Below are 22,835 nucleotides of genomic sequence, written 5' to 3'. Positions count from 1 at the left end.
AAGCAACAGCCCAGGAAAAACACTGCAACTGACGAGCATCTTGGAGGAATATGCCCAGGACAGAAAGGGCACAGCCAGGGCAGATAGGAGACAGGCAACCAAGATACAGGGTGTGGTGGGGGAGGGGTTAATGCCTCCAAGCGATAGTATACAGGAATAGGGGAGGATGACAAGGGTCATGCCGAAACAACAGCATTTACGAGATACGGACATTCTGAGGCAGGCAGTAACATCTCCAAGTATCACCTGGGGCCACCTCCAGGCGAGCTAGAAACTAAACCATGGCTGTGTGCATATGTGTGTGAGTATATATAAAATCTCCAGTGGGGCATGAACCCAGGACCTGCAGCACCAGCCTCAAGTGCTCCAACTAAAGGATTAACTCTGGTGGGTATCAGAAACAAGCAGATTTTATTCCTCCCTGGGGCCAGTCACTAGAGGGAGACATAATTGCAGTGGGGCAGTCATGACTCCCTGACACCTGCTTGTCACCCCACTGGGAACCACAGCCCGCATGATGAGGACTCCTGAGCTGTTGTTTCAGGCTGTCTGCAGCCAGGCAGGCAGTGCTGCATGAGTCTCTGCTTAGTTCATGCTTTCAGGGTTATCGCCACAAGCATAGGGGCTAGAAACACTTTGTTCCAATGGAAGGGTAAGACAGGGTGATTATCACCCCCCCCTCCCCGAGAAACCTGTTCACACCTGTCATCACTCCCAGGCTGAGGATGCATTAAGCCATCAGCTTCTTCCTACCCAGCTGAGCTCCCTTCCCAGTTCTTATAAACTTTGCTACATCTTGTAGGATGAGCGGACACCTGAGCCAGATGTGGGGGCCCTCAGCTAGTTAGACAGCAACATTTGCCTTGTGACGGCTCCTTCCTTATAGGTCACTGGGACAAGGATGGAGCTGAAATGAGGTGGAGTATGTTTGTCCATCACCAGCTAGAGCACCTCTGGGCTCCTGACCGGTGCTGAGAGCACTTTAAAAGCGGTGAGATTCCAGGCCACTGCAGGCAGCCTGCAGGGCTGTTTTATTCTGTCATGGCTTTTGGTTTCATCAGCAAAACTTCACCCATTGCTTCCCCCACAAAAAGGTAAGGGCAGCTGAGCAGATTGTATGGACCCATCACCCCCTGTATCTTCACTGTTGCAAGGGCTTTTGCACAAGCCTCTGACTGGCCAATGCACGGAATTTAGCTATGGCACACGACTCCCTGGAAATGCATGCAATTTAGTTACCATGTGTGACACTTACTAGGCCACTCATGGGATGCAGCCAAATGCCTCCTGCTGGGAGATGCCTCTTGAGAGGCATTTCACTGGGACTCAGAAGATCTGGCTTCAGTTCCTGGATCCCCACAGATTTCCTGTGACACTGAACAGGTCAGGCAATCTCTCTGTGCCTCTATCTGTAAAATGAGGATGAGGACACATCCTGAAACTGTCCTGTCTTTTTAGACACAGGCTTTTCAGTGCAAGGGCTGTCTCTCTCTATGTGATTGTATGGTAGCTAGCACACAGCAACCCTAAAACAGCCAGTTCTAGGGCAGGGTGAGCAGGGCAGGCACCTTGGGTGCCTTCTTCCAGCGTTTGGGGGTTTTCCCCCTCCACTCTGGTTTTGCTTCACTGATTGGTTTGGCTTTTGGAGGGTGCTGAAAACATAATAATAATAGGAGATATACCAATCTCCTAGAACTGGAAGGGATGTTGAAAGGTCATTGAGTCCAGCCCCCTGCCTTCACTAGCAGGACCAATTTTTGCCCCAGATCCCTAAGTGGCCTCCTCCAGGATTAGAACTCACAATCCTGGGTTTAGCAGGCAAATGTGCAAACCACTGAGCTATCCCTCCTCCCCCACAACATTTTCCACCCTCGCTGGCTAAATAGCTCGGGCCACTCATGGCCCTGATCTTGGTTAGGGTCTCTAGGCACCAATAATTAATAATAATGCAGCCACTTGATTCCCACAGGGAGCGGCATGGGCTGGAGCCACAGAGCTCCCATCAAACATGCGGCCAGTTCTGAATCCACTGAAAATGCAGCTGTTCATGTCTCTCTGACCCCTAGACATAGCTACATGTATGCAGAGGGAACTGGGACTTGCTAAGTGACTAAAGCATAGTTTGATCATATTAAATGGACACCCTTCCTCCCCACACGCCTAGCACTGCTGAAACATCTTGTTCAGGAGATAGGCTAGAGATCCCATTGTTCACCCAGGAGGAAACACCTAGGCAGAAAATCTGCGTGTGACCATGTAATTATGTCTAAATTCAAGGTACCAGGGAACGCACTGGAAATCATTACACAGAATGAGCCTCAGTGAGAACGTTACTTCAGACCAATTCTCTTTCTCAACAGATTCAGCTTTATTGTTATTTCTTTATTTGACATGATTCTTAGTGCATCCTTTCAAAAAAACTATCAAGCTGTACAAAGGAACAAACAGATCAAAAGAAGAGGTGAGGTAAAAGAAAAGGTAAAATTGGGCAGAGGCTTTTAAAGTGGTAAGAAACATTATGGAAACCCAATAGTCTATAAACTCTCAAAAGTTGACCAGAGTCCAAACAAATCTCTTTTTTTCCTTAAAAAAAGCTGCAAAAATATAAACTGTAAATTACTGTAATTAGCAGCTACAAGATCCTTTAAAACCAGAACTTGGTTACTGTGAACATGCCTAGAAAACGAAATGAAAATAAATAAATAAAGTGCCATGGGCCTTTGAAATGCAGTGGAATCATTTCTATTACAACAGCAAATAATTGGACTACAGACAACAGAATGAAACAAAAACACAATATCCCGTTGAAAGCGTATAGTATGCTCAGCAAAATGGAGTTAAGTACAATACAGATGGACAGGAGTTGGGTTTCCCACCTGCCCCAGTCACGTAGCGAAGCTTGTATCTGCAGGACTGCTGCTCAGATGGGGCCTCCATCCAAAGCGGCCGAAGTTATGGACACAAAAGAAGCAGTGGTTCAGCTATTTAGTTTAATAAGCGGCAACAGTAGAGCAATGTGTCACAGCAAAACCATATGGAACTTCATTGCAAAACAAAAAAGAAACAGAGGCGACTGCCTTTTAAAAAACATTCTGCTACGCTATGAAGCCCCCTGTATTTTCTAATCACCTTCCTGACGATGCTTCCCAGCCATCTTGCCTTCGCAGTGTTGGATCTTGACATCCAGTTTCAAAACCATTTAAAAGTTTCCTTATATATATTTATTTATATATATTTATATGTATAAAAACCAAGCAATAGTGCCCGGGATACCACTATTGCCATGCACAGATCACTTTTTGCACGCACATGGTAATAACACTTTTTGATTCTCAGTAAATATCCCGCCAAACCTGTATTATTGCAATATGGAGAATTTTGCTCCTCGATGTTGTGTTGCTTCCTGCTGTTTCGTTGTAAGTGCTGCTGGTGCTGCAGACCTGCTGCTGGTTGTTAAAAAGGAACAGATTCTAGGACTCCAAGAACTGGTCATGTCTCCATATTGCCAGAAACTGCAGGAGTCTGGAAACGCAGAGGAGAGCTGCTGGAGAATGAGCAGCCCAGCCCTTGTACAAAGAATGTGTCCCTTTATTGTATGCACACAGGGAGCAGTAGTAAATGAAGTACTGAAGAGGGTCCAGATGTGAAGAGAAAGTAGAGAGTCAATGACACTGAAATGTCAGGGCACTGGGGAAAAATTAGGAAAGTGTAAAGCTTCTTTGATTTCTTTCGCTGGATCAGAATCCACGTCTTGTACGTCTACCGGTTTTGTTCATATGGTTTCCTAGTTATAATTGTGCTCATCGATCTAGTCATGAAGTACTAAGCCTCACTGATTGGTTTCGCCCGCACTAGCGTTACCTGTTAAGTGTTCTGCTCTGTAACGTCCTTTTCCACCTTGCTGTGTACAGACAAGTGTCCTTGGCTCAGGGAAGGGCTTGAATGTGTCTTCCGCAAGGAGATATCATCGGCTTCCACCATGAAAAGGCTGGCTTCAATTTTCTCCAGATCATCCGTCCCGACTTTTATCTTCACGCACAGCAGGTTAATGTATGTCTCATAGCGGTTCTTCTGCAGAGGGAAACAGAACAGGACAAACAGCTGGGTAACAGGGAAGGAGTGGGGCAAAGATGTGCTGAGAACGCTGAAGGTATCCAAGAACGAGTTGGGGCAATCATCTATCACCTGTATACAACAATGCACCGGGCGAACCCTTCTGCTTTCAGGCAGGGTTCAGTCAGACATGGACTGACTCAACCTTGTGGTAAATAAGCATAGCGGGAATCAAAGCAAAGAGTGGGATCGTTGCTAATAGCAATATGTTTATTCTATGCCCAATGTGCGATAAGCCTTCACCTACCCATTGGTAAATACACCAATACTGGTGAAAAATTATCCAGTAACCATAACAGTGTTTGACTCTCTGACTTCTTGTGACAGTAACTACAATCTGTAGGAGGAATTATTAGTTCTAATATGATTTTAGATTTAGCCGTGTGCCATTAACTGGTTCATGATTACCCTTAAATAGTGGCTTACTCTCATATTAGTATAAAAAGAAGGGACTGCTCCATTTTCCTTTTGCGCTTCATATTTAATTTCAAGGCTAGATTAGGTCAGTTTTTGCGGCCCCTCCTAACGTGTAAGTCCTGCTGCACCTTGGACCATCTTCACTGCCTTTGCTGACCCTCATAACCTCTGCGAGTTGCCCAGAGTGGAGCACCATGCTCCCAGGGTGACATTCCCTTGTTTGATGAATTAACTGATACATAGCACTGGCTCTCTGCATAGGGGTGAAGTTCAGCTGAAGATGGACCATTCTTCACCCTAATGTCACTCTCAAGTGCTCAGTATTTTCTACTCCAAGCCCCCTTTGGGCATCTTTAGCTACTGCCCCACGTGGCTCCATCCATCAGGGTTTTCCTACTGGACATGTGCCCAGGTACTTTTTTCTTAGAGAACCCTGCATTTCAGAATGCATCAGCATAGGTGAGAGGTGTAAGTCAGTGGTTCACAGCCATGGGATATGAATAGGTCTTCTAGGGGGTACATCAACTCATCTAGATACACCTCCTCGATATAACACTGCCCTCGGGAGCCAAAAAATCCTACCGCGTTATAGGTGAAACCGCGTTATATCGAACTTGCTTTGATCCACCAGAGTGCGCAGCCCTACCCCCCCGAGCATTGCTTTACCGCGTTATAGCTGAATTCATGTTATATCGGGTTGTGTTATATCGAGGTAGAGGTGTATTTGTCTCATTTTACAACAAGCTACATAAAAAAGCACTAGTGAAGTCAGTACAAACTAAAATTTCATACAGACAATTATCAGAGGGGTAGCTGTGCTAGTCTGTATCCACAAAAACAATGAGGAGTCTGGTGGCACCTTAAAGACTAACAGATTTTGTAAGCTTTCGTGGGTAAAAACCCCCACTTCTTCAGATGCAGACACTGACTTGTTTATACTGCTCTATATACTATACGCTGAAATGTAAGTACGATATTTATATTTCAATGGATTTATTTTATAATTACATGGTAAAATGAGAAAGCCAGCAATGTTTCAGTAATAGTGAGCTGTGACACTTTTGTATTTTTAAGTCTGCTTTTGAGGCTGAGAGCCACTGGTTTAAGCCATTTTTTGCCAACAAGGAAGTGTGTCCTTTTCCATTCAGCCAACCGACATTCTCTTTGTGAGTGTGGGTCTAGTAGATTGTACACAGGGCTCAGGGATCTGGGTTCTCGTCCTGGTTCTGACACTGGCTTCCTGGGTAACCTTGGGTCACACCAAGCAAAGCTGGAAGCTCTGGCCCTCTGTGGGCTCTTCCAAGGTTGCAGAATTTGTAGGTAGCCTGGAATCCTGGTAGCAGGTCTTATGCCACTCCTGTCAGATGCAGGGTGTCTGGCTGGGGGAGTGGGGTCTGACCATGGTTTTCCAATACCCAATTGTTGACTGGTCCCCTGGAACTGCTGGCAGTTACTGTAAGTGAGACCAGTTAGACCCAGGACTGGGGGAGTGTACAGGTCTCTTAAAGCCAACCTTAGCCGCCACTCTGGTCCAGACAGAGGGTCTGACCATCTCCTTTCTGCAGGACAGAGGGACAGTTCAGGTGCCAGGACAGTAGGCTGGGATTTGATTTCTCTCTTTGTTGTCGGTTTTGGAAATTAATACAGAAAATCATTTTATTTAAATTTCAGTGCACAAAAAAGAACATTGCCATCAGTACATACTGCCCTGCCCACCTCCACAGGCCTCACTGTGCGTGCATACACATACACACACACACACATGCACACACAGACACGGACACGCGCACATACAGACACACACACATGCATAGACACACACGCACACAGACCCACACACAGAGACACTCGTGCACACAGATACACGTGTGCACAGACACACACAGACACAAACACACTCATGCACAGACACACACCCACAGACCCCCCCCACACAGACACACATGCACACCCATACCACACAGACATGCACATGCACACAGACACACACACACGCACACACAGTAGCTATTCCAGGCTTATCAACTCCCATCAGATTTGTCCAAGGACTCATTTATCACAAGAAAGATGAAAGCTCCCTCACCTCGAATATTAGGTAATGCTCTTTCAGCCTATATTCTTCAGCCTCTTTTGATTTGAGGCTTTTCTCTACAGGATGTAATTTATGCTCTGTTAATTCGTCTGCAATCTGCCTCATCTTATTTTCATGGGACCTCAGCTGTTCCTCCTGTGGAGAGAAGCCAGTCAACTGTTCAGATGTACTAATGTGCAAAAACAAGGGCAATGCCAGATTGCAAATGTGGGATTCTTCTTTTCAAGGACGTGCAACATCCAGCTGGAGCTGGGCTTGTGCTCTGTGCTGGAGCCAAATGAATCCATTCAATTCCCAAACTCACCTGAGAAGTAGCAGCCAAAATATGGGCCCCTGAGGAGGATCAAAACCCATCAATCATTACGGTACCTCTGTAATGCAAACATGAACTGGGCCATGTCATTTAACTGACTGCATTTCCTGAACTGAGCTCCAGCTCCTCAATGGGATTTAGGCTCCCAGCATCCATCAAGGAGCTGCCTCAGTGTCTTGCTCTGTCAGCAGATCTAGGCATCCCCCTCTGACCTGCAGGATATCTGCCCTTGTGACATGGTATCCCATTGGCTAAAGGTGGTATCCCCCTCCACGGAGCTCACTCCTGTAGAGAGCCAAGTTATTGCTCTCTCTCCTTGCTGCTGAGGTGTGTTTGCGTTGTATTCGCTGCTCACTGGAGAGCCCTGTACAATGCTACAGTGTGCTTGGTATTCTCTGTAGAGCAGCGCCAGCTACATGATATCTGCCTCTTATAAAAGCCCATTTCAGAGAGCAGATACCTGCCCCGGGAGTAGCTGAGCATTTTCCAGCAGCGCTGCCTCCTGGCATTGCCAGACCACTGCACCAGTTTACCCAGATCAACTGCTCCACTTTCTCCCTGGGGCTCTAATCCCCGATGAGATGGGAGCTCGGAGCCGCCCCAGCTCCTTTGTGGGCCAGCGCTTGCAGCGCTGAACAGGATGCAGGCAGCAGTAATGTGCTGGATTCAGTTCAGGGAGGAAGATCACTGGTAAAATCTGCGAGAGTTTAGTTACTCTGATTGGCACCGTGCCAGGAGCAAAGGCCCAGGAACCCCAGGGATGGTTTCACAGAGCAGAAAGGCGGATGATGGCAATGGAGGGGGAGTGGTGGCTGCAGACAGGACCAGGCTGCTAAAAGCGTCTGTGTCACTCTCGGCTAGGGCTGGCTGGGACACCAGTTCAGGTTCACAAAGGAATGGAGAACTTTGGCATTTTGGTTTTGTTCTGCACGAGAACCAAACTGAGGCCTTTTGGAATTTTTCATGTAAAGACATGAAAGAGGCCCCAGAATGGTCAGCTGGTTCTGACACTCCTCAGGGAGCTGGGCAACCCACTTTGAAGGGCCTATTCTGTCTGATCCCAAGCAGGGACCTGAACCTGCATCTCCTATGTTCTAGCCACTGGCTAGAGTCAGCCCCATCTCTTGCTGTCTCTCCTCTGGGACCTGTTCCACTTTGAATAGCTAATAAATATTCATTAGGACAGCAGAGACTAGCACCGTAGCCCAATGGTAAGGGAGCCAGCTGGGACGTGCTTCAGGTCCCTGCTCCAGATCAGACAGCTGAGGGACTTGAAGCTGGGTCTCTTCTATTGCAGGTGAGCGCCCTGAATAAGGGCAACAAGAATGACTCCGAAATGGATCCTAGACATCACAGATGGGAAAGCCCTGCTGTATCAGTGATGACTGGCTCCACCTGAGAACAAAATATGGCATCTGATTACTAAACTAGTTCTCAGCAGGCACCTTTAAGTGCTGGTAATAATAATGTATTCTGACGTTGGCTCTATAAGCTACTGACTTGAAGATTAAATGGGTCTTTCTTCCAGATGCCATTCCCACAAGAGGCAGAGATGACTTCTGCTTGCTGCACGGATTGCCAATCACAGGACAGCCAAGAATGCTGCCTGAAAAGTAACCAGATAACCACTCCTGACTGCACTTTACAAAAAAAGTAACCAATTACTAGGCATGGAGGGCCCTATCTGGCTCCACTGAAATCCACGGGAGTTTTGCCATGGAGGTCAATAGGAATAGGGTTGTGCCCTTTGCCCCTGGAAGTGGTGAGAAATTGGGAAACGCACCGAGCAATGGGAGACACACTCTCTGAGAAGAAGGAAGGATTTGGGGGCCAGAAGAACCAGCTGGCAGGCTGAGTGTTCTCCTTGAATGTGGCCATGTGCGCCAGTGGGTTAATGGGTGACCATTTAGTAACAACAGGATACTCTGCTACCAGAACACATGCCCTCTGGGTATCTTATTCCTGCTCTGGGGTGGAATGAAGTGTGCAATGCATGACTGGCTGAGCACATAGGCATACCCAGGTTTTCACGAGACTGTGCCCACTCTAACCATGTCCACTGCCCTTCCAGCCTCTATAGACTTAGGCAGACACCTTTCAGTGTATGCAGGTTGATCCAGCAGTGGCATACAGGTGCACACATTAGGAGCCAGGATCAGACCCTGTGATTTGCCATGGTGAGTGACTGGCCGTCAATCTCAGCCTTGCAGATAGGTGGGTGTGACTCACAGGATAGCGTTTATCTGTTAATCGCATGAAGGCTGGGAATGAACCTGAAACAAGCAGCAGATCTATCCTGGCCACATTGAAAAGAATACCCGGCAGCTCCCAAAATCTCATGCTCAGCACTGACCTGCTTTCCAGCCCCTCCCCCTCGCACATGTATTACCTGGCACAGCTTAGTCATTGAGGATGGCAAGAGGGGACGGCAGAATTTCTTCATGGAGCATATGGCAGCCGGGAAGGCAGGGGCAGAGAAAATGGCAGCCACTAGGTTTATTCTCAGTATCCAGGAGAGCATTTCTTCTTTGCTTCTGTGATGGGGAGAGAGAGTTTGTTTCTGTCACTGCGCTCAGCCCTGCATGCATTAGGGTTGGTTCTAAGGCAGCCCATTCTCATGCAGCCTTGCTTTGAAGCCCTGGCTTTCTGCGCACCTTGGATTTGTCAGGATTGGAACCGAGCAAGTTACCAGGGAATTGGAACTGGTTCCTTATTATCAGGGATGGCTCTAGGCATTTTGCCGCCCCAAGCACGGCAGGCAGGATGCCTTCAGTGGCTTGCCTGCAGGAGGTCCGCTGAAGCCGCGGGCCCAGCAGACCCTCCGCAGGCAAGCCGCTGAAGGCAGCCTGCCTGCCGCCTTTGCGGCTACTGGCAGAGCGCCCCCCCCATGGCTTGCTGCCCCAAGCACGCGCTTGGCGTGCTGGTGCCTGGAGCCGCCCCTGCTTATTATCTACAGGATTGTCAGTTACATTTCCTTTTCCCCCTGTAAATTGTCCCAGTGAAAGCCACTAAGACTCCAGCTCTCTGCCTCCACTTTGTCCACACAAATTGACCTACACCATTTGGTTTTATCCCCAGGCCATGCAGCAATGCCAGCTTCCCATCTATGGGCTCTGCCTTGGTTCTGCACAGCCTGTCTCCTGGGCTGAGAGGGGAATTGAGTCTATGGTCCATTCAGTTCCTGGCTTTTCTGATGAGACAGCCAACAAAGGCGTGGATCATTGTGGATTTGTGGTGGGGATTTTGATGCTGTGGAGTCCTGTTCACTAGGGACTCACTCAGACCTAGCAGACAAGAAGATCTGTTGGTCTCAGCCCTGGTGATCGCTACCAACCTGGGCTAGATCAGGACAGATGGCCTAGAGGTGACAGACTCCATTTTCCTATTAGCAGTTGCCACAGGCTTTAGTCACATAGAGCCTAGGAGAGTCAAAATCGCCACAGGAGTTGAGCATCTACTGAAGAGTTAGAAACAAATAAGCACAGCTGAGAGTGTGAGCTCTGGCTTACCTGATCACCCTCGGCTGGGCCAGTCCAGTGAGAAATACATTCCATTTTTCTTCAAGTGAGGTCATGGAAGCAAGACACATTTGTACCTAAATTGGGCCTTAAGCATGGAATGTCCTACCAAGCCATCCAAAAGTGCATACCTAACAATGAGCTCTGCTGTGGACCCTGCCTCCTGCCAGGTGGGCATGCATCCTGGCGACTGTGCAGTCCATGGTAGCCGGGAGTGAAGCACAAGAGGGGCAGAGAAGTGCGCCACATCCCAGACCCTTATCCCAATGCTGCAGTTCCCCAAGGCCTGATTCTGATCTCACTGGTACTGGTTTTATGCTGCTGTAACTGCAATGGGAGTTATGCATGATCGGCACTAGTTTAACAGAGATTGGAACCAGGCTCCTGAGTCTGTGCGATGGGTCGGAACCTCTGGCTTCTGTTCTGACTGGAAATACACTGTAAACTGCCTGATTCTTCCAGGCCTTGATTCTGATCCCCCTTGTAGCAGTGTAAATCAGAATAATGCCATGGAAATCAGTGGAGTTATCCCAGTGTAGAACCAGGTAAGTGAGCCCAGAATCAGGCATACAGCATTGTGGCACTTTACCTTTCAGTCCTGAAAGGAATCAGCAAGTGTGGAGGCTGGAGAAAATGGCCCCCCTACACAAATGGAAACAATACCAGAATAATGGACTGACAAGAAGTTGGGGCCTAGTCAATAGCCCTGCATGTGACTGGGGGCTCAGCACAGGCCTTACCAGATCTGGGAACTCACAAGCCCAATGACTGGAGTGGGGGACTCACGTCCTACAACTGCAGGTCTAGATCCTTCCTGAGCTCCTTACTCTGCTTCTGCTCAGTCCTTAGGTGGCAAAACTCCATCTGAAGTCAGTGGAATGGTCCTTAAGTCAGGGCTGAGGAACAGCTGAGTAAGGAGCTCAGGACCTGACTCCTACACATCAAGGATTGTCCACTACTTTGCACCGTCATTTGCCCCTGTGGAAGGTGATTTAAAACACGACTATCCAATTTGATCCCTTATTACACCTCCAAAAACTGCTGGTGCCCAGAAACCAGCCTTGAGCCCCAGCTTGGTATTGTTCACATGAGGAATAAAATCAGCCAAATGGGAGTCACCTGGGCCGCTCTACGGTACTCACGGAGCTTGGAAGAGAAAAACTCTCCAGTCGGCTGTCTTCAGCTTGAGCACGTTGGATTTTTTGCTGTAGTCAGAGGCTTTGGTGGCTAAGGCATGGTGAACTCGGATGGCGTTTTTCAGATCCACTTCAGAGAGATCTTTGTCGGGTTTATATTCATCCTGTCACAAAGGAGCATTCATAGGATGACAATGCCGGCATCTGTGGGTTTCCTTAACAAACCTGCCCTTTTCTCTATCCTGTGCCATAATGACAGAGTACCAAGACGAGGAAAAGGCTCCCCAGTAAGTGCTGGGGTGATAATTAATGACATTCTGTCACCTTCTTCCATCATTACATTCACCAGGAAAATGTCAGGTGCCACATATCCACAGCCTACCAGAGAATGGACAATACGGAGTTACGTCCTGAAATCTTTATTCACATGCGTAAAGCCCCTTGAAAGTGAACGGAACTGATTTTCAGCTGCTGTAAATTGGCTTCAGCCCAGGGGCTTCTGGAGCTCCACTGATTTACATCAACAGAGACGATCTGGCCCAATGGCTTATGCTTTCCCTCGCAGTAGGAGGAAGCGCAGTAATAACCATTTGGAGCTAAAGGGATGTCTCCATTCAGATGTGCATTGAGAGTCCCTGCACTAAGTTCAAACACAACCCAAGAAAGCTGACAGGAGGTAAGGTTTGAATTGCTTACCCTACCCTCTGTGTCTCTCTAAATATTAGCCCTGAGATGTTCCTGCCACTTTACTTGGCATGTTCCTGTGTAATCCTATACAGGAGCCCTGGCAAATTGCAAGAAGGTCATTGCACTCACGTGGGGCTCAGAGAGTTTTCCCAAATGCAGGTGATTTCAAAACTAATGAAAATAATCATAATAAATAATTAATAAATCCGCATTGCTGTTGCCACTTTTGTCCTCAGATCACACAGTGCCTTACAAAGATGAGAGATTAACCCCTGTGCATTTAAATTCCCCTTCAGTCCTCAAAATAAGGCTTATATGGACCTTATGCGGTGCTGCTTGCCCCCTGCACAGGGATGAATTTCACCCTTTGATGCATTAAGTCCCACTCACAGTGCAGCCCCTTTAGACCACAGCTCTCCAAGGCAACACTGCACAGCTGTTTAGGACAGGAAGTGAGGAAGTAAACGGTATCCAACCGAAACTGCAGGGAGTGTTCAGGAGGAAGAATGCAGTTACCCCGGCCGGAGTGTGGTAACCCCACTGTTCTTATGAGAACAGCCAGGAGATCTTGGATGACAGAGAAAAGAGATCTCGGTTTTATGACTCGACAAGAGATGACACCTCCAGCAGCACCGAGTCTCCAGCACTTTGCTGGGACACTGAATAAGAAAAAAAGGAGCCATCTAATGAGTCAGCAGCACCCACAGCAGTGGTGCCCAAACTTCTCTGTCACCCCTCCCCCTTACCAGCAATGGAATCTGTCCATGCGCCCCCATTACTGCACAGCTGGGGAGGAACTGGGGCTAGAGGTGGAGCTGGACTCGGGGTGGAGAGGGAAGGAGAGCAGAGCTGGGCTGGAGGTGGAGCAGGGGGTGGAGCGGCGCAGCGGTTGAGGCCAGAGATGGGATGGTGGTGGAGCGGCGCTGTGGCTGGGGCCAGAGGTGGGCTGAGGGCGGAGTGGAGCTGCAGCTGGGGCTGGAGCAGGGCTGAGTGGCAGAGTGGGGGTGGGTGGTGGGGTGCTCCCTCCCTACCCCCTAGGGCTGGCCTGGGCTCTGCCATGTGCCTCCCCCGGAACGTTCCTTCGTTCCCCCTGGGGGGCATGCCCCACAGTTTGGGGCTCACTGACCTACAGTCTGATGTGCTCTTTACAGGTCTTCTATCTAAGTACAGATCAAATCCACTTAGCTTGTGAGTGCTCATGGAATCACACACCGGGTGTGGTTACAGGGAAGCTAAGGGGATGTCTACACTGCAGTTAGACACCCGCAGCTGGCCTGTGCCAGCTGACTTGGGCTCACTGTCTCGGGCTAAGGGGCTGTTTAATTGCAGTGTAGATGTTCAGGCTCGGGCTGCAGCCCCAAATTTGGGATACTTCCATCTTGCAGGGTCCTAGAGCCCAGGCTCCAGCCTGAACCCACATCTAAACTGCAATTAAACAGTCCCACAGCCCAAGCCTGAGTCAGCTGGCATGGGCCAGCTGCGGGTTTTTAATTACAGTGTAGACTTACCCTAGGAGCGAACAGGAAACAGACGGGCAAAAGGCAATGTAAAGGAACAAAGGCCCAGATCCTCAAAAGCATTTAGATGCCTGTCTTCCATTGATTTCTGAAGAATAAACATCTGCTGCGTAGGGACATAAAGCTGACGGGTAATTTCCGACACTTAAAAACTTGTTTTTGGTCCGTGTTAAACTACGGCTGTGAAACATGGACATTCAAACAATTGATAATAATGAAACTACAATCCATCCAGTTGTGGTGTTATAGACTGTGGATAGACCGTGTCACCAAGGGAAAAGTATTGGAGATGACTGGAACTCAGCAAATGCTTGTCAGAGATCTTGTGAAAAGAAAAGTTCAGTGCGCGGGGTGCGTTTTAAGGGGTTCAGTGGGCAGTGTGTGTTGAAGGGGTACTGGTGGCAGAAGAACAGGGGGCAGAAAAAGAAGATCCTGGATGAACAATGTGGTATCCTGAGCGGATCAAGAGGACCATTCATCCACAAGGAAATGAGCAGAGGATTGCACAGAATGGGCTGCCATGGTTGTGACCTGCTAGTAATGGAGATGCCACACAAGAAGCACTCCCATTGATTTCAGCAAGAGCTATGTGCCTTTGAGGAGCCAGGCCTATACACTCGGGAAGTCTAGTGAAGCACTTAGGTTAGTTACCGAAGGAGGGGATGGTGTGCATACAGCTGGCTTGGTGGGCCATATGCCCTCTACTTTAGGTGCCTGCATAGCCTCTCTCCTCCTCCCATAACAACGCCTTTGAGTAAAAGCACTAGCACCTGCTGGTTTTTCCATCACACAGTTGCTGTAAATGGACATAGCTCAGTAAAGGCATTATTAAAAACTGGGCTTTGGGCACTGAGCCTGAAAACGCTTTCCACACGTGCTTACCATTAAGTGCCCCTGATGTCAGGGGCACTGCTCCTGTGCTGAGAGTTGGGGGCAGATGTATGCATGGCCAGGCTCAGGGCCTCAGCTGGAAAAGGGGCTGCCAAGGCTCCACTGGTGGGTTCCAGAAGGGACCCCCAGATCAGCTAGTCTGACCTCCTGTAGGTCACAGGGCTCTAAACACCACCCCCAGAACGAGCTAACAATCAGATTGAGGGCACAGTATCACCGCCCTCAGGAGACTAAACTATTGTGCACCACAGGCAGAGAACAGGAGGGACCAAGGTGCACCGATGTGTGAGACTCCCTGCGATAGCAGGGAATTGATTAGGTGAGATATAATCTATATGGTCCTGGCAAGTGATCCAGAGGCCCCATCTCTAGTGTCTCAAGGTGACTCTCACAGCACATCACGTTAGAGGCCAAAATATATTTTTCCCTAGCTCCCAGTGCTACCTATTTAACACAGGATGCTGAAATCATTTTGTGTTCTCTCTGCCGCTGACATCATTGCCGTTCTGTGTTCAGAACCCAGCTGCTCTCCTATACCTGCACTGGCTTTGCAGGGCTAACAGAAGTACCAGCATCTTTGTGCCTGGGAAGTAGCAGCAGAGCCAGACAGTGAGCAGATGCCAGATGTTGAGTAAGCAGGGTCCATTAATACAGAGCTGTGTTTCTGACTGTAAAAGTGCCTGAAAGCTGCTTTTCTGAAGCAGTCAGCGCAAAAATATCTGGTTTGAAATGCTGCTACGTGTATGAGCACATACACCACCACCAGGCCTCGTGTGATAAGATGCTAAAAGGAACCATGCCAAGAAAAGTCTGGCAGCGAATTCCTACCTTGAGGTGTCTGACTCCTTAAAGGTGAACCGCAAAGAAAATCTCAGTATTGCATCACCTTGGGGCGGAAGGCGGGGGGCACCTGGCTGCATACTGCTGAATGGGATGCAGTTCTGAGGGGCTTTTCCCTACAGTGGTGACTTAGTTTGTGGCATTTTGATTTTCCTAAGGAATTCTAACATCACAGCACATCATGGGGTTGGTCTAAAATGATGGCAGTTTTTCCACCCTGGGGATGCTGAAATCTCATGTAACAAACTATGGACACATACATACAAAGCTATGGTTGACAACAGGAATTGAATCCAGGACCCACAGCACCAAAAAGGCCACTGTCTATGGTCTAAGCTAAAAAAGCACAGGTTTGCTCAGAAGTGCAGTGTATTTTGTTATAGGAAGGGGTACAGCGGATCAGGAACTTTCTGTCACTATGATTTTCCAATGGAAAATGCGGTGTCTCCAAAATTGAAAGTTTTTTGTGGAAAATTTTGCGGAATTCCATGGGAAATTTTGCTGAAAAATTTCAATTTTGTGTCAGGAAAATCTAAATGAAATATTTTGTTGAGGGTCAGTTTGACCTGAATTGGAATATTTTTAAATTAATTTAACCAGAAATGCTTCCTTTCAAATTAGATACTACAACTTTCAGGTACTCTGGAGATAAGCATGGTGTAAGAACCTGCATAGAACAGAAATCAGTTACAAAAATTAAACTGCATTTCTCTAGTGCATTGCTTGAGTGGAGTTGTCGTTTGGGCCTCCATTGTCTCTGAAGAGCAAGGCTGCCAGGAAGATTCCACCTCTCACAATGCAAAGTGGACCCAACTGCTCAGTCTGCCAGGCAGACAACCAGAGTGAGACATCACCACACACGAGGCCAATGTATTATATATACATTTCCATGAACTTCAAAAGGTCCCAGGAGCTACCCAAGTGTTCAAACCTTTTGGGTCTGTAAAACTGGGCTGGGGATCTCACAAGAGCAGGATCTCTAGTGAGATTTCCAGTAGGGCTGGAAATATGGCAAGAATAACTTCTTTGGTAGTATACTGACACCTCTGCTTCCAGTCCCGGCAGAGACAAGTGACAATGAAATATAGTGTGTGTGTGTGTGTGTGTGGGCGGGGGAAGGAGGGGACGGAGCGTCAAAGGGATAATCTTAAAACGAAAGTGCGACTCTGTTCTGAAAAGGGACCGTAGCACGAATGTCATTGGCTTCCACATTTATTGTCCCTCACTGATTTCAGCATCAGAGGTGCTTACTTCACTAGTCAAAAGATAGTTTTTCTGACTGCAGGCCCTGAGGTCTGAGTGTCAAGTTAGGTCATTTCTGGCTTGTGCATCATCATTGATGGTAGGTTCTGCATTTGAAAGTTAGGGCCAGATCCTCCCAAGTTACTTGCATGTATTAGCTCTCTGGGGCCATTCTTTGTTACACATGTGTAAAGCAGCTAGCACAACAGGGCCCTGATCCCTGACTGGAGTCTATAGATACTATCACAACAATCATAAACATTGATAATAATGGAGTCCCACTGAAGTCATAGGGTCTCCATGTAACCCTAAATATACACATGTCTTTGTAGGACTGGCTAAGGGAGACTAGAATGCAGCTCTGTCTCCCATAGCTCTGCTGGCTCTATACAATGAAGAGGAGTAATGTGCAATACAGGTTTATTTATGGAGAGCAAATCTGACTCAGCATAAATTGGACAAGGTTTGTAAGATGCCACATTCACACAGACACTGTCTAGAGTTGGACCACACAATAATTCTGATTCACCAAACCCTTACACTTCTGTTTGACCTTAAACACAAATGCAATCCCATCCCAGTTCAACAAAGCACGTAAGCACTGATCCAAAGCCCACTGAAATCAATGGAAAGACTCTCATTGACGTCAATGAAGTCAGGCCCTTAATCACATTTTGAACTTGGATTTAAGGTTAAGCACGTGCTTAATTGCTTTGCTGAACCAAGGCCTGTAAGTACAAAAACTTAGTAGCAATCAAAATGTTTTCAATCAGTGTTTTTATTTAAATTGCAGTGAAAACTGATTGATATTCAGATCGAACTATTCTTTGCAGCATTTGTAGGAGTTTCACGCAAACATTCGTATTGGTTGGTGCATCATCATCAGCGTTGTTGTAGCTGTGGTAGCACCTTTTTCTTGCAATTTCTTACCTCCCTTTTTGCAGTTGTGCTTTAGTTACAATTTCCAGCCATACAGCAAATCTTACACTGAAAACAAGCTGAAATACCCGTATTTTTCACTTCCGAAATGATCTAATTTTTATTTGGAAACTGGCTTTTTCCTCAATGAAAAACAGGCCAAGTGTTGGTGAGAATATCTCTGAACTTCAGCAACCTTTTCTGTTAGAATGGGGTCACTTTCAAGTTTGAAATGTCCCCAAATGCTTGAATGATGAGGAGTTTATTTCATTTTATCCTAAATATTTTATGGGCCTTTCTTTTGTGGGAATGAACTTCAGGGTATCTTGTAGTTTATCTCATCCACTTTCCCTTTCCCTATTCTATTCAGAATCTATTAAAATGCTTTAGAAAGACATGGTGTGTGAGGTAATACCTGTAATTGGACCAAATTCTCTTGGTGAAAGATTCAGGCTTACCCAGAATTCTTCTTCAGGTCTGCGTAAGCTCAAAAACTTGTCTCTCTCTCACCAACAGAAGTTGATCCAGTAAAAGCTATTATCTCACTCTGTCCCTCTAATATCCTGGGAACAACACAGCTACAACAACTCATTGGCTCACATTCTCCGCTGTACCAGTTTCTGCTGGGCATAGCTGAGGATGGTGCTGGGAGTCTGGGACCATCAGGGAGTCAGCCAGCCATTCCCCTTTGTCCTGGTACACTCCCTACAGCAACTCCACATCTGCTGGGACTCCCACATGGGAATCCCTAATTTGGAAGATCCTGCCAGCTTTTTGGCCCCTTTGCTCCCTCTGAGGAGCTGGATAGGAGGAGAGAATCAGGCCTGTTGAGCCTGATTTTGCTCTCTCACACAGTGATGAAAGTCAGGAATAACTCCAGTGTGCGGCCAGAATCAGGTGGTGGTATTATGGAGATGTAGCTCAGAGAGAAAAGGGACAAGGGCTTCTCATGATCCAATCTGCTTATGGGGTGTGGATAGGCTTCCCACTGGCTAAGGCTCTGAGAGTACGTCTACACAGCAACCCCCCTCCCGCGAAAGTGAGTCTCAGAGTCCAGGTCAACTTTGGGGTCACACTGCGGGGCTAAAAATAGCACTATAGACATTTGGGCTTGGGCTGAGCCTCCCGCTTCGCCCGGGTCTCAGAGCCTGGACTCTCTCATCTCTCCACACAAGCCCGAGTCAGTTGTCCAAGGAGCTGAGACTCACTGCCGTGGATCTGTTTTCGCTGTGTAGACATACCCAGCAGCTCCTCTCTGCCCTGGCTCTCCCACGCTGGGAACAGGATTTGTGCCTCCTGGGCTAGGTTTCCTGAAGTAATGCCCAGCTTGCTGATCCCTCCAGCCTGCTCTCACCCTTTTACAAGGAGTTTGAAAACTTGCCCTTTTAAACATGCTCAGTACCGTATTAGCGCGAGGGAGCGCCTCTGTAACCTGACTGCCCACCTGTACAGGCATTGGTCAGTTACCGAGGGAGTGCCCCGTCTCCTGCCTAGGCCAGATCACCAGATCCACTCTCAGGAGGAAGGGCTGCAGGATCAGGCCCTCTGGATGATCCCCAAACAAGCAGCTCTTCAAAGCAGTCCTACATAATAACACTTAGCTCTTCACACACAGCCATTAATCCTCTCAACACCACTGTGAGTGAGGTAATTATGGCTTATTATCCTCATTTTACAGTGGTGAAATTACTTGCCAAAGGCCATACAGTGAGTCAGCAGCACGGCAGGGATTAGAGCTCAGGAACTCTCTGCTTGTTCCTCAAGACCCACTAAGGGATCCAGAAATTGCTTCTCCAAACTATGCTCAGACGTGCCAATCCAGCAGCTAACAAGAGGGAGTCAACAACATGTGCCATCACTGCACCATTAGGTGTATTGCTTCTATCTATCTATCTATCTATCTATCTATCTATCTATCTATGACAAGGTGAGGGATGTAATCTCTTCGGTTGGACCAAGTTCTGGTGGTGGTGAAAGAGGCAAGCTTTTGAGCAACACATAGTTCTTCAGGTCTGGGTAGCTTGAAAGCATGTCTCTTCTATCCACAGAAGCTGGTCCAATAAAAGAGATTACCCCCCCCCCCCAACCTTGGCTTTCTCCTAACTGTGATCAGCATGGTGACAGCAACTCTGAAAACAACAAGGGAGGGTCGGTCTCTCTCTCTCTCTCTCTCTCTCTCTCTCTCTCATTACTGTACTAACTGCACACCAGGGTCCAATGGGACTCTCCGCTCTTAGTACCTCATACGCAGGACCAGATCCCTGCTCCCTGGCCCAGCCCCTTTGTGCTGCAAGAGTGGAGAGAGCAGCTGGGGCTTGTCACTGTATAAGGAAATTCCCCGATGATGTAGAGTCAGCTACATTGGCTTTGTCCCACCTCTTTTTGGCTCCCCTCCAGTGCTGGTGGTATGATAGGGCATGGCAGGAGCACCTGACACTCCAGTGATCCAGGACCAGTGGAAAGGCCCTTTGGTTTCCATTGCAGCTGGTCTAAGTTAGAGCTACCCTGAGGCTGTTCTAACTTACGTCCCCAGATCAGGGGAGAGTGGAGAATGCTCTAAACCTGTTGCCATCTCCATTGCTTGGTCCTGCACTGAGTGTAGCTTGGCTAGATGCGGCCCTAAAGGTCCAATTGTATCCCTGACTGTGCATACACAGCTCCCCACTGCCTCTGCTGACAGCTAGTCTGGTGTTGCTGAGGGCAGAATCTGTCATCATGGTCTGGAGGCTGGTAACATCCTCTTCACTGCCATTTCCCAGGGCTTTGTAGCCAAACAGATCCTACCCCATTGTTATCTACAGCCATCTTGCTGCAATGTATACTTATTAATACCTTGGCAACATTGCCTAGTGGGTAAAGCACAGAACTGGGCATCAAGAGATCCCAAATCTTCTAGAAATACCTAATGTGACAGTTCAGTGACTTGCCTCAAGGTCATACTGGGCATCTGTAGAAGAACTGAGAATCTCCTGACTCCCAGTTCCGTTGCTTTAACCACTAGGCAATACCTTCATGGTATTAATAAGCATAGATTGTTCAAGTACAGCAGCACGGTGGTGCAGGGTCAGGTAACTGTGGGGCTGCTGCTCTTAATAATATGTTGCATCTCAAAAAACCACCAAATGCTCTTTACAAATATAACTGATTTATAAACTATCCATGGAGATCACTTTGCACTCTGTGAAATGCAGCTACCTCTGGGGTGAAATGTGGCAGCTACTTAACAGCACACAGCAACAATCTGCAACCATTTAGACTGAATGTGAATAAGAATGCCAGAGCAAACCGAAACTGCAGCAGAGAATCGTATATAGGCAGATTCCATTTATCCCTCTTGGTGTCTGCCCAGGACTTTGGGGTTAATATCGCCTATGAACTGCCATGGGATCATGGATGACTACAAGTGGCCCTGACCTCAGCTTTTCCATCCTTACCAAAAGAGAGCATCTTCCCCAGCATGGTGACCTTTCCCTTAATCCCACGTTGGGGACTGGCTCAGTACTCACTCAGAAGGAAGTAGCTAACATCACCTCTTCTTGCAGATGCCACAATCTCCGTCCCCAAGCACTGCCCTAGCTGGACTCTGCTAAGCTGATGGCAGCATGGATGTAAAAATCCAAAATGGCTGAGAGCAACAGGCACCAATCAATTACCATCAGCCCCTGCCAGATCTCTGACAGCCCCGGCACACACACTCCAGGATCACCACCAGCACCACACAGAGATCGTCAGGGTGTGAGCATGGGGCTGAGTCACAACTTGGTACTGCCCCGAGGGGCCCTCGTGCCCCTCTTATATAATTCACTATTTGTTATACTTCTGTTGTGTTGGAGATGTTAATGCGACACACGTGGTCGCCTACCAACAGGAAGTACCCTAGAGGCAGACAGGAGGATGCCACCGGTGACAATACCAAAGGGCATCAGGAGTGGGATTCTGCAGCTGTTCTCTTGAGCTGGGCTTGGTGCTTTACCTCATCCATGGGAAGACACAGCGAGCAGAGTTGTGTGCTGGCCCCCTTAGGAAATACATACACGTGTATAGTCTGGCAGGAAAGAGGCAGAGACACTCCAGCAATGATCCCTACTGAGGACCCAACTCAGTGAAGCACTGAAGCCTGTGCCTCACTTTAAGCACGTGAGTTTCCCATTGAGGTCAACAGGACTATTTGTATGTGCAGTTAGGCCCGTGTGAATACCTCACTGAATCAGGGACCGACTATAGATAAGGACAGGGCAGGAAAAGACCACCCTGACCCTCCACCGACCTCAGCTATGAAGGGCTATTCGCTGCATCAGGCCCCACTAATATCCTTTCTGACCCAGCTGGGAATATCCGCAGTGAAAGAACTTCATCCACCTCCCTTGTGAGGACCATCCCCCCAAGGCCTAGCCTCATTTCTCCTTCTTTAACCTCAGAACATTTCTCCTTGTATTGACATCTTCTAAGGCTGGGAAGCCTTCACTCCAGCATTCCCCTGAGGATATGGAAGACGATCAAGTCCTCCACCCCGGGTCATTTGATTACATACTGTTAATTCCCTCCAGATCTCCTTACGGGCGCTTCCTGCTCCTATGCACAAAACACTCTGGAAGTTGGCACCTGCATCATGAGCCCGGGCTCAGAATCGCTGCCTCCTTCTCCAATATTTGTATCATTTTCTAGGAGTCTAGAAACAGCATGAAAGAATTTCGCACAGCTTGAAAGAATAAATATCAGCATGGGTCAGAGTTGGCCATTTTTACCTTCTGCAAATAAAGAATGGTCCCTTTAAGCACAGCATAAAATTTCTTCCATCCTCTTCTTCCTCTCGGGGCTAAAATGAAGAAAAGCAGCTTGTTACATGTGCCTGTTAACTACAGCTTCCTCTTCCTCACTGGTAACACCAAAGGGAAGCTGCCACACCACATGTTCCGTAGGGTCGGAGTGGGGGGCCTGGACAGAGTAGCTCCATGGCAATGCCTGGCACTACAGAGGGGCCCGTCCAGCCTGGGCAGGCTAAGAAGGGAGGGGGGCTCTGCGATGATGGGTGAGGATGACAAATGTGCCCTGGTGATTAGTACAGGGCTGCTCAGAGAGGGGAGACCTTGGGCCATAACCTTAGGTATTCCTGGGGTTTTAATGGGTCTCAGCGACTGGGCCATCCATCTC

At 48.0% G+C, this 22,835-nt stretch overlaps 1 protein-coding gene across 2 annotated transcripts in view; it reads right to left on the bottom strand.

The window, feature by feature from the left end:
- Positions 1-2,386: 2,386 nt before the first annotated feature.
- The window catches only part of PSD2 (pleckstrin and Sec7 domain containing 2), an 87,437-nt gene continuing 66,988 nt past the window's right edge, over positions 2,387-22,835 (bottom strand). Inside the window, exons 10-14 of one of the 2 annotated variants that reach the window (XM_039485215.1) lie at positions 22,430-22,500; positions 11,596-11,753; positions 9,325-9,469; positions 6,614-6,757; positions 2,387-4,071 (exon numbers count right to left, since the gene is read on the bottom strand). In XM_039485215.1, the coding sequence (XP_039341149.1) occupies positions 3,865-4,071; positions 6,614-6,757; positions 9,325-9,469; positions 11,596-11,753; positions 22,430-22,500 (725 nt within the window). In that variant the 3' untranslated portion in view covers positions 2,387-3,864. The remainder of the gene's footprint in view (positions 4,072-6,613; positions 6,758-9,324; positions 9,470-11,595; positions 11,754-22,429; positions 22,501-22,835) is intronic. The other variant, XM_039485216.1, reaches the window with a different exon arrangement.

This window comes from Mauremys reevesii, linkage group 8 (assembly GCF_016161935.1).
Source record: "Mauremys reevesii isolate NIE-2019 linkage group 8, ASM1616193v1, whole genome shotgun sequence".
Lineage (NCBI taxonomy): Eukaryota > Metazoa > Chordata > Testudines > Geoemydidae > Mauremys > Mauremys reevesii.
This window is presented reverse-complemented; position numbering and strand designations above follow the sequence as displayed.